Source organism: Mizuhopecten yessoensis, unplaced genomic scaffold (assembly GCF_002113885.1).
Source record: "Mizuhopecten yessoensis strain PY_sf001 unplaced genomic scaffold, ASM211388v2 scaffold8183, whole genome shotgun sequence".
Classification (NCBI taxonomy): domain Eukaryota; kingdom Metazoa; phylum Mollusca; class Bivalvia; order Pectinida; family Pectinidae; genus Mizuhopecten; species Mizuhopecten yessoensis.
This window is the reverse complement of record NW_018407420.1, coordinates 443,481-456,509: the sequence shown is the minus strand read 5'-3', so window position 1 is coordinate 456,509 and position 13,029 is coordinate 443,481. Positions and strand designations below refer to the sequence as shown.

The following is a 13,029-nucleotide window of genomic DNA, read 5'->3' as shown; positions in this document are numbered from 1 at the left end:
AAGCTAGATTCAGATATTATAAAAATTCTATGAAGTTGATGATTTCCCCCCCGATTTTCTCCGGGGCCTGTAGTATATGATGTATAGCCTACATCTGTGATTGTACAACATGCCATGTCAGGAACGTCTGTCTTGTTCTTTGTGATGCTCTTCAATCCTCCTTGGAGTATTAACATCCAGCCTTGTGACGGATAATGACTTAAAACAGACCACAACATTGAGGATGATTGCAATTTATTGTAAGGTAAACAAATTCATGAATAATGGACTATCATGTATATGTAATAAGTATATATATAACTGCCCAGCGTAACACAGATACTAGTTACATAACGCTTTAAAATGGTATCTCCATGTAGTCAAGGAAGTTTGGGTGGTCAAATCATTAATCAACTTCAAATGATTTTTTTTTAGAACTTTTGACTGTGCTAATAGTTTGGATAACTTTTTCAGATACAAAAGCATGGAATAATACAGATTTTCTTTATTTCACAAATTAACTTTACCAAAACCAGGGTCTAGGTCTTTTTGCATTTAATGTCTAAAATTCCAATTTCAAATTTTTATATACATTTCATACATGTTGGACTTTCACTTCCTGGTTATCAATTTTTACCTACTGATTATTGACAAGTTTTTTTTAACCAGCTTTTTATTTGTGTACAAAATATTGCTGGTTTCGAAAAAATCTTTTGAAGATTTTTTTTTGTATGTTTTAGAATGTCATACATTGTGTGTTAGTACATTATATACTTGAATGATCATGTACCTTGGAAGAGCAGATTTCACAACCTTTGCTCCAACACAAAAATCAATTATACCTCATCTACTTCACAATATCAAACATTATTTTACACTACTTCTGTGAACAACTTGCAATCTAATCCATATAATATATCTTTGTAATTATTCTTTTTCACTCTAAATGCATTTAACCATTTCAAATACCACCAGATAAAATCGAATAATTTAATTTAAAAACTTCATGATGAGGACTACTATCATATATATACCACTGTTAAATATTTGTTCACAGGCTCAAAAGAATATGTTATTTTTTTCAGATGTTACTGTTACACAGTGTTGCAGTTTCATGAGTGAATAGGAATTTAGTTTGATGTTGATTACGCCAATAAGATTTAGGAACGAAATTCTAAATTTGAAAAATAAAAATTAGCAGTATAGTGGTTTTACATTGTGCGAAGGATATATAGTGCTATACAGATGTTTCAGTGCCCTTAATTGCTAATGACAAGATTATTACACTATATGTATATCAATTAGCACTAAGAATAAATGTAGAGCACAATTTTGATAACCTTTCACCCCATGTAACTTTAATGAACTCTACCATAACTTGATCTGGATGAGTTCATTATGGTCTACGGTGTTGAAAGGGTTAAATCTAGGACAACTGATCTATCACCATGGAGTATATTGAAAAAGTATCAATGATCGACTATTACAAGACATTATCATGTTGATGTACAGGTATAGTGTCACTATCGAAAGCTCATTTTGTACTAGGCCCTGCTGGTACGAAATTTCTTAATTTTTTAGTTCTCAGTTCTCAATTCTCAGACTAAAGTAGGTGCTAATTAGCTGAGAAGTTCCTAAAATATTGACCCATTCTTATGATAAATCTAAGAATTGAGAATTAAGAATTTTGTAGATAGCCAAAAGTGAAGCATATGTTTAAAGTTCAGCATATACTTAGAGTTAAGCATCCAGTATACTTGCCAACATTTTGAAATTCGCATGGGGGAGATTACACATGTTCGAAATTTAAAACATTGATGATATGTGCAAATGTACACTCTAGAGAAAAAATGACACTTTTAAAAGGCATATTCTGAGCTGTCCTTTCAGTAAAATCATTAGATCTTAGAAAATAGGAAAAGTTTAGTAAATTCACTGGTTGGAAATGCTTAAATTTAGAGTCCAAACTCGGGAGTCTCCCTGCTAAATCAGGAGTGTTGGCAAGTATAGAACTCCAAAAGGAATGAAGAAGATTCGTGGAAGCAGGTTTCTCATACATTTTGTTTTTACATACATCAAGGGAGAGTGCAAAATAATTCCATATAACAGCAGTGCTATTGTGAATATTTCTTGTTAAATGGCAGATTTACTTTAAACTACATATATTGATGAGAGTATAAGTGCTATCTGAAGAGAACAATTAATTTGAGAAACTGTTGCCTGTGCGATGTATGTCACAAACATTGAAACAGTGTTACAAGTGATGGGGAAATCAACCAATCACAAACAGTGTTACAAGTGATGGGGAAATCAACCAATCACAGACTACTGCGATACATTGTTACAAGAAATACGGAAATCAGAATCACAGACTACTGCCGAAAATCCAACAAAGAATACATTCTAGGATCTTCTGATACAGCAAATATCTGTTTTGTCCAGTTTAAAACATTTGGGAACTTATGAATACTACAGAGTGCCATTTCCTAATATACAACTGTACGATAAATCCATTTCATTATAAACACAGGAGACACACAACAAAACAGATAACACATTGGCAAATTCTCATGATCTTACTAATTCATAATGACTTTGATGTTTGTGGAAAATTTCCAGAATAAGAAATTCTGGCTTTTTTCCAAATCATTTTTGAAAATTGAACACATGAATGAAAAAATATTGACCATTAACTCATTCACCCCTGAAGTAACATTTGAACTCTTCCAATTCAGAGGTTGGAATAGTCCATCATGAAATTTCAGGGGTGAACGAGTTTAAGAACCAGAGCTGGATTGTAGATTCAAGTGCATATGACTATTTTGAAAGTCATTTTATTTTCAATCATACGTTAAAGATTTTATCTTGAATAGATAGTTAACTGTTTCAGGAGAATCATTACCGATGTAGAACCATTCAAGTATCATCGGTACTGTTTGGTTTGTTTTTTTAATTTGTTTAACGTCATTTTAACAGCTAAGGTCATTGAAGGACGTTCTGTAGTCTACTATCAAATTCTTAACAGTTATACACATGAGACATACACAAATGACGCATTTTGTATAATATTTACAAGATGAGAGTTTTGTAAGAAGAAAAAAACAGATATACAAAGTAAATGTTTATACATGTTTATAGCAAATTTGCTAAAATTTCTTCTAAAAGACAAATTTCGAAATGAAAAAAGAGTATAAATACAGAAAAGATCAATCAAAATCTGATATTTATGAAGATTTTTGAATAGAAAACAAAATTAATGCAACACAGCCAGAACCATGATTTTCAAACACTGACAAACATCAAGGCTTGCTTATGTTAAACTCATTCACCCCTGAAATTCCATAATGAACTATTCCAAACTTTGAATTGGAAGAGTTCAAATGTGTCTTCAGGGGTGAATGAGTTAAATTTGCTCAAAAAGGAATTCAATGTCTAAAGGAAATTTTTTAACATTTCTGCATTCAACACATGAGAATCCATTGCATCACACAAGCTTCCAGAGTACAAACACTCTAGTTTTTCATAACTAAAGTGTATCATGAAACCTCTCTAAATTTGACTTCTCCAATACATGCATCACGTATCGTGAAATTTCTCTCAGACTCGGCCTGAAAACTCACCAACGTAAAACAATAACAGCATCTTCAATTTCTTATTTTCTGACCCAAAAGCATAAAGTTATCAAATAAAAGCACTATGTCTTGTCAAAAACCTCTAATCTTGACTTTTCAAATAAGCACATCACACGTATCGTGAAATTTTTTCTCAGACATCAGCATGAAAACTCACCACCTCAAAATAATAACAACAACAACTTAAATGGTTATTTTTGGTCTAAGAAGAAGAAAATTGAAAATATTTTTTTGGAAAGAACAGTATTTCAATGAGCCAAAACTCTACGGAGTTTATATACTTGGTGAGATCCATTTGAAATACTACTTTACATATATGTTGCCGTGATATGAATGAAATCGGTAAATAAAAGGATTATAAGGAGCATACAAACTGTCTTTCACTCGTCGTTCACACAAAAGCAAGTAGAAAATTAACAGTACACAGGAATGGTAATAAAATGGAATTGCTAGTATTAGGGACGTTTCTCTATTAAAACTCCGTAGTCAAGAATATTTTCCAAAATAAATATAACAATGATCTGTCAATCAAGTTAAATATCAAGATATTTTAAAGGCGTTAATGTTACCATGGCAGTCATGCAAAATTAAAATCACAATCAAACTGACACCCCTGTCCTCCCCCTTACCCCGAAAAAAAAATTAAACAAATAAAACTGGTCCAAATCTTAACAATTGATACATCAGCATACAGTATTTAGGATGGACATGCTTACTTGAAACAGGAAAGTTGAAATCAAAAGTTAAGAAGACAGCCTTTGATACAGATGGCAGGTGCTTCCTGTACCGATTAGGCTCCACTAAAGACTACATTCTTTAAGTGTTTTAACATTAAAACTATTCATAAGCTATACAAAGCAACACCCCCATAAAACAAAAAATAAATCAAATTTGTTTAGCTTAATATTTCTTAAACAATGCCATCAGCTTTTGCATTTTGACCAAATACTCTTCATTTCAAAACTGTTTGCTAATTTTGCAAAGTTTACAATGAAATTTTAAATAAAGGTACAAAATCTTATATATAGCATTTTTTATGATGAACATTTTGTAAATTTCCTTAGAAAAAAAAATTACGAAGAGAAATATTAATTATAAGATGTATGAAAAAACATCTGAAGTAACTTTCATCAATGGAAATACAACAGGAAAAGAGACTGTTTAGTAAAAACTAGGTCTGAACAGATTAAGTAAAATTCAATACAGCAAGTCTTGGTCACTAGAGCTCAGGTATTTATACTCATAGTTAACAAACGTGTTAGCCTGTACTCTACCTTGTAATTAAAAGTGAATTAGTTTAATTGTTGTTTGTAAGGTGTTGGATTAGTAAACAAAACCATCAGTAAACAATTTATTATGTAATGATGAACTATGAATAATATGAGGCAGTGCAAACCACTATAACAAAACACCTTAACCTGACCTTCAGAAAAGGGTCATAAAATTGAAGTGTTAGAATTGCCTTAATCTTCAATTGTTCTTGAACACAACTATATAATCTGACTTGCAACTGACGGACTGACTTAACTCTAAAATCCTGTCCTGAGCCAATTCAATGGCCCATGAATTACGAGGGAACAAAGAACAAGAAAGACAGCTGCTTTTATAATTTCAAATTTCATATTTCATAATTTCATATTCTCAATAATTTTTCGTATTTTCGTTAATTTTCCATAATTTCATATTTTATAATTTCATTTTCAATAATTTTTGCTAATTTGGAAAGTCCCTAGATTTTAAAACAGTTCGATCCTCCCCTAGCCCTCCTGTCTCCATCGTTGATCAAGACCCTAGGTTAGTCACAACATCACATCAGACAGGGCAGGATTTTACAGAATGACCAGCTAGGACTTTGGTGCTTATACATTTTTGGTCCAGGATCTGGTACAACCTGTTTCAGAACACTTTTTGCTGCTTGGCAGTTTTCATGATGGATTATGCTGTTAATATGTCCGCAGACATTTTATTAAGTAATACATATGTATATATAACTGATAACGTCCTACGTTCAAGTTTTAAATGCTATGTTAGTAAGTCTCTCTTACGTCGAGATATTAGCATGTATAACAGTCACTCTGTGGCGACGCACTGCGCCCATACATCCATATCTCCAATCTTAACAGTAAACAAACACCTAGATATAACAAAAACTAGCTGTCGGCCATGTCATCATCAAACAGCGGGGGCCTCTGTCGCGTGTGTTGTTCATTTTGATTGGTCGGTTCAATTTCCTTTCCATCCACTCCGTACGTTGGCTTGGAGTCCGCGTTGAGGCTTGTCGTCTCGTTTGCGTCCGATGGAGGTGGTCCCATCACGATGGCACCGGTCCCACCCTGGGGCTGGGATGTCACAGGGGATTGGTCCTCAGGACTACTGAACTCATCCTGTAAATCATATGTAGGCAATGAGTATATCATTTGATTATATATATGTACACGCAAATGTCAAAGTATGTCACATTTATCGACAGGTAAATAACAGGTGATGGTATGTAAGATGTGATTCCAAGAGAGGTAAATCATGGTGCCACTATGTGTGTCACCTGTCCATTCAAAGTTTTGTTTGTGTTTTACGTCCTATTAACAGCTATGGTCATTTAAGGACGTGCCAGGTTTTGGTGGTGGAGGAAAACCGGAGTTCCCGGAGAAAAACCACCGACCAACGGTCAGTACCTGGCGACTGCCCCACGTCGGCCTCGAACCCGCGACCCAATAGTGGCCAGTGGTAGCAGAATGTCAGATGCCTTAACCACTTGGCCACCGCGGCCCCTTCCATTCAAAGACAGGTAAAATTCAAGTGGCGTTCCCAGAGAGATAATTCATGGCAACACTTTATATGTCACCTGTCCATTCGCAGACAGGTAAATTTCAGGTGAGGGTATAAAAATGTTCATTTCCAAAGCGATATTCATGGTGACAATATATGTATTATGTCACCTGTTCATTCAAAGACAGATAAATTTCAGGTGACAGTTTGTCATTAAGCTGTTCATTCCCAGAGAGGTAATTCATGGCGACACTATATGTCACCTGTCCACTCAAAGACAGGTAAATTTCAGGTGATATTATTTCACTGCAAGTCTTGAAAATCTTTGTCAAGGCTAATTAAAAATTGATATAAAAACTCCTAGGTCCATATTTAATAAATACACAACTGAACTCTAACTGGTCAAATTTTTCGGACTGCAATTAAGAAAATCGACCATGGCATCTAAGCCAATATCATATTTCTAATTTCTTACTGACAAAAGGAGAGGTTGAGATTGTTTTAATCATTTGCATCTTCTCTGAATTCTTCGTCGGCTATTAATTAATATAGGCTGATTAGCATGAGGGATTTAAAGTCCTTATACAAAAAAATTGTAACATTTGAAGGAGAATTGAAGACGGGTGCCTAAGTATTTGAAGATTCGGACAAAGAAAAGAGAGTAAGAATTAGATATAACAAGAGTCCCAACGGGCCTGTATCCCTCACCTGATAACAAGAGCACCGCTAACGGATGCATAATACGCCCGTCTGACCCTATCCAATGGTTCTTGTTTGTTAAATTAAAAATAAGGACAATAACACATGATCTGACTGAACTGTAGACCACTGAAGAAACTTGCACCTAAACTTTAACCAGACAGACGGACGGACGGACGCAAACGCTATACCATAATATGCCTGTCAAATTTCGACGGGCGTATGAAAAATTAGAAGATATTCTTGAAGTGTTTGTATATAGACAATGAATACAGGATAAACAACTGTATAGCAGAAAGCTGTTATGCAAAAACATTAAAACAATAACAAGAGGCCCAGTGGGCAGGTATCCCTCACATGGATATATAAGCAATCATGGGGAAAATGTTCTCAATAAAAGTAACTCAAAGATATTGAGTCTCTTTGGCTTAGAGTGTTCCAGACTAAATGATTGAGATCTCGTAATCCGTACTGAAGGAGGAATTCAAAGATTATTTTCCTGTTAACCTCTACTGAGACCCGTTCTGCTGCTCTTCGGGTAGCCAGACCCTCCATTTATACTGGCTAAATATACCAGTACTGTGGGCTTCCAGGTTATTCAGAATTTTTTTTTTTTTGTTGATGTTGAAAGTAGGTCAAGCGCATTTCTTTGATGAAACTTTGAACTACTCTATCCCAACATGCTTCTTGGCAAACTATCATCACCCTGGCACTTTCTGTTATAAGGAAGAAGTTGTTTAAAAGATTTATACACATTTGTCCCTATGACCTTAAAAGTAGGTCAAGGTCATTTACTAGAGGAAACTTTATACTACTCTATGCCTGCATGCTACTGATCAAACAGCATCATCCAGGGCTTCCTGGACATTAAAACAAGTATCATGTCTTATCACAATTGATATTTACTTCTTACTTCAGCTGCTGAAACCTTATTTTAAAAACATTTTTTTGCAAATTTATTGACAGTGATCAATATTGTGCCTTAAGGTTAATTGTTAATCTACAATTACTCAGACTAGCAGGTAGAATACAAAGGTATAGGATTGGTTATATGTCATATAGATTATGTACATTACAAAAAAATTAAACTTAAGGATCCCTGTACCACTACCAAAAACTGTTATTAAATGTTGGACACAATTTTTTTTCGGCATTACTATTGCTTTGATAAAGTGTTCTGAATATAATCAACAACAGTGATCTGAGTGGAACAAATTCAGCTAGACTGGGGTTTGTACACCGGACGTAAGATTATTACAGTGTACTATATCGCTCTAACCAATTGAGCTACCTGGTCAACGGAAACATCCTAGTCCGACTGTGCTACAGTTATATCCAAATGGAAGTTAAGGGGAGGTAACTACTGTATATAGGAAAAACCAAAGTGCAGTGGGACAGGGATCCTAGTGAAGTGGTACACAGCGAAACCTACTAAATACTACTTAAAGAAGTCTAGCTAGCTAGGCTGGTCCACCTGTTCTACGTTATATGCTGTTCAAATGTTCGAAGTTGAAGAATAAACAAATTGGTCTAAATAACATTTTAGATCAACAATTTCATTGATCATTATAATTTTTCACTGATGTTAAAAAAGTTGAAGAAATGAAATGCAAGTTATATGATTGATACAGGAATTGCAGCATTAGTGTTGTCAATTTAAACCTGAATCCTAAGCACACTCATCCCAAAAGGAATTAATCATCAGAGCTATTTCAGGATCATCCAAATTACTCTTGTAAACAAGATGTGAAAAGACATTTTTAATGAAAACATAAATTATTCAGTTTTTTACAAGATGTTTAAAGCTGCAATAGAAACTTGTTTTACAAAAAGATGGAAAGCTTGTAAAGAAAGAAACTTAACAGTAATAAAAAAAAAAAAAAATAAGAATTCCACAGAAGAGAATTGTGTTGCCTACCCCCAGCATAAGTGATGACTCGATACTATACAAATAAGAAACAAATAAAACATAAACTATGTGACTTTTTACAAAATCTAAGATGGCCACTGGCAGCAATGGTGATTTTAAGATTTGGGTCAATTTTATTGAACTTGAGTATTATAATTGACACTATAGGGATGTGTAGAAAGTTTCATAAAAATGAAAGCATTTGTTGTGCATGGAAACCATGTGACGTGCTTTTTACGAAATCCAAGATGGCCACTGGCGGCAAAGTTTATTGTCAGATTTGGGGTGAAATTGAGCGGTGTTTGAGACTAATTAACCGGTGCAGAAAGTTTTGTGAAAAAAAATCAACGTATTCCTACAATAGTGCTAATGGACTTCCTTAATCTAAACTTTGCTTTTGCAGGGGACACAAAAACCGCCGATTTTGTTTGTTGAGTGGCTCTGCTTTCAACCTGTAGATCAACCTGGTCTCCAAGTGTTAGTAGTTATAGGACCCCGCAATCGCACAGTGGTGGAACCTTGTTAATTTGGACTTCAATACTCAAGGAAATTTTCTTCACAATATCCTTGTTAAACAAAATTTGTTGGTGTCAAAATAGATGATTTTTAATGCCTCTGCCATCAGTCAAACTAGGGACTATTTGCGTTTATACCTAGTCAAGTTTTCCAATTTAGCTAAAGAAAACGCCATCTAACTGAATCAGAAACAAGCAACTAGACGGTTCAACACTATATCAGGTGCACACTTCCCCTCAATAGAAAACCTTGTTCTTGATTCTTCCAGATCAGTACAACAAAATATTCTATATCAGGTTATTTATACGCAACGCAAATTTCCCAAATTCATTCAAAATCTAATTTCCACATTGGATTATTTGTGATTTTATCTCCATATTTATGAAAATCTCCATATTAATTATGCATGACATTTTTTGGTATGTGACAAAAAGTTTTGTTTTGTGGGTTTTTTCATCATTTTTGTATATTTCATCATCTCCCGAAAAGTGAAAATTAGATACTCTAGAAAATATACCTAATATATATATATGGTATTGGTTGTAAGTGCAGGACTCCAGAGAGTATTGTACATAGTGCCCAAGTCACTGAGCCTTGACATCAATGTCACATAGGAAATTTTCCTTAGTCATGTTCTACAGAATGAGCTACAGGGAGATTTTCTCTACCCTAGTCGATAATAAGACTAAGACACATTTCTGATTTTTTCGGCAGAATGAAAACAAAGTCCAAATTAATGAAGTGCCACTGTATGCGAGAAGAAGTCCTCCTGTTAGCCATAGCCTGTGAGTGGGAAGCTGGTTACAGACAGACTGAAGCGTGCTGTATAGGACCAGCTCGTAAACGGTAGTAAGTTGTTTACTTTATTTACATGTAGGTTGGCATACTCTCCCTCCTCATCCGGAGCACGCGGCCTGCACTTTCCGCAGCAGAAGTTACAGCAGCAGCAGCAACAACAGCAGCAGTAGCAGCCGGTGATCAGCCCACAGACAACAAACAACGCCTGGAACGAAAATAGTACAAATCTCATTGTATGTAAACCTACATGTACATACTCAAATTTACTTGTATGTAATACTACATACTCAAATTTACTTGTATGTAATACTACATACTCAAATTTACTTGTATGTACCCTACATACTCAAATTTACTTGTATGTAAACCTACATACTCAAATCTCATTGTATGTAAACCTACATACTCAAATTTACTTGTATGTAAACATACATACTCAAATTTACTTGAATGTAAACATACATACTCAAATTTACTTGTATGTAAACCTACATGTACACACTCAAATTAACTTGTATGTAAACCTACATGTACATACTCAATTTTACTTGTATGTAAACCTACATACTCAAATCTCATTGTATGTAAACCTACATACTCATATGTAAATCACTGCATTTACTTGTATGAAAACCTACATACTCAAAATTTACTTGTATGTAAACCTACATACTAAAATGTACTTGTATGTAATACTACATACTCAAATTTACTTGTAAGTAATACTACATACTGAATGAAAAATTACTACATACTGAAATTCACTTGTATGTATTACTACATACTGAAATTTATTGGTATGTAAAACTACATACTGAATGAAATTTTACGTCATACTCAAATTTACTTGTATGTAAACCTACATACTCAAGTTTACTTGCATGTAAACCTACATACTCAAACTTACTCTGCTCCTTGGCAGTTGCCACAATATGTACACACAAATGTTAGCTGTTATTTACAAGACCATAACTCCTGAATGTGATATAATTACCATTGTGACGACATAAACATTAAATAGGATATTGCTGGTCTCTCAAATTCTAAAAACCTAGGTACAAGTTTTATGAGCAAATATTACAAAATTTAGATATCAATTGATGTAAAAATTAAACAAATATTTAGATTGTAGAATTCAAAATCTACTCCAACTTTGAAGATAAAATATAAAATTAAGATACTGATATCAGTAAATTGGAAAATTAATCAGTTATAAATTTTCAAGTAGCAAACAACATTCTGTTCACGTAATTCAGAGCAGGATAACATGTCAGACATATTGTTTATAAATTGAAAGTGCAACGACTTATATTTTTTGATTTGTCTATGTAAGTAACCCATTACTTTAATATACCACCACAAGTTTCATAAATAGATCTGACCTTGACCTAGACCTATGACCTAATTTTACATTAGGCCAAAACTATAATCTAAAAAACATGTTTCACAAAATTGATATGACCTTGACCTATGACCTAATGTTACATTAAGCCATGACCTTAATCTATCAAAACCATGTTGGATCCATAAACACAATATAGATCTGGCCCTCACCCAAGACCTTATCTAACGTCGGCTAATATGCTTCGTACAACAAATTTAAATGTCCTTGATCATGACCTGTGTCATATATATATGCTAATGGTACATTAGTTATACTGACAATATTGTGTCTGACCTTGACCTATATAACCATACCATACACCAGCCACTGAGACAATATGGTGTCTGACCTTGACCTATATAACCATACCTTACACCAGCCACTGGGACAATATGGTGTCTGACCTTGACCTATATAACCATCCCTTACCCCAGCCACTGGGACAATATGGTGTCTGACCTTGACCTATATAACCTTACCTTACAACAGCCACTGGTGAGGGTGAGTTACATTAGTTGTATTGACAATATCGTTTCTGACCTTGACCTTTATAACTACAACTTACACCCGCTGCTAGGACAATATCGTGTCTGGCCTTGACCTATATATAACTATACCTTACACCAGCTGCTAGGACAATATCGTGTCTGGCCTTGACCTATATATAACTATACCTTACACCAGCTGCTGGTGAGGGTGAGTTACATTAGTTGTACTGATAATATTATATCTGACCTTGACATATATAACAATACATTACACCAGCCACTGGGACAATATCGTATCTGACCTTGACCTATATAACCATACCTTACACCAGCCACTGGGACATTATGGTGTCTGACCTTGACCTATATAACCATACCATACACCAGTCACTGGGACAATATGGTGTCTGACCTTGACCTATATAACCAAACCATACACCAGCCACTGGGATAATACGGTGTCTGACCTTGACCTATATAACCATACCTTACACCAGCCACTGGGACAATATGGTGTCTGACCTTGACTTATAAAACCATACCTTACACCAGCCACTGGGACAATATGACCTTGACCTATATAACCATACCTTACACCAGCCACTGGGTCAATATGGTGTCTGACCTTGACCTATATAACCTTACCTTTCACCAGCCACTGGGACAATATAGTGTCTGACCTTGACCTATATAACCATATCTTTCACCAGCCACTGGGACAATATAGTGTCTGACCTTGACCTATATAACCTTACCTTTCACCAGCCACTGGGACAATATAGTGTTTGACCTTGACCTATATAACCATACCTTTCACCAGCCACTGGGACAATATGGTGTCTGAACTTGACCTATATA

The 13,029-nt window shown here is 34.7% G+C and overlaps 1 protein-coding gene across 2 annotated transcripts in view; it reads right to left on the bottom strand.

Moving 5' to 3' along the window:
* Positions 1–217: 217 nt before the first annotated feature.
* LOC110455220 (dnaJ homolog subfamily C member 5-like) overlaps positions 218–13,029 on the bottom strand; it is a 28,639-nt gene continuing 15,827 nt past the window's right edge. The window contains exons 5-6 of one of the 2 annotated variants that reach the window (XM_021505206.1): positions 10,364–10,504; positions 218–5,995 (exon numbers count right to left, since the gene is read on the bottom strand). In XM_021505206.1, coding sequence (XP_021360881.1) covers positions 5,762–5,995; positions 10,364–10,504 — 375 coding nt within the window. In that variant the 3' untranslated portion in view covers positions 218–5,761. The remainder of the gene's footprint in view (positions 5,996–10,363; positions 10,505–13,029) is intronic. The other variant, XM_021505207.1, reaches the window with a different exon arrangement.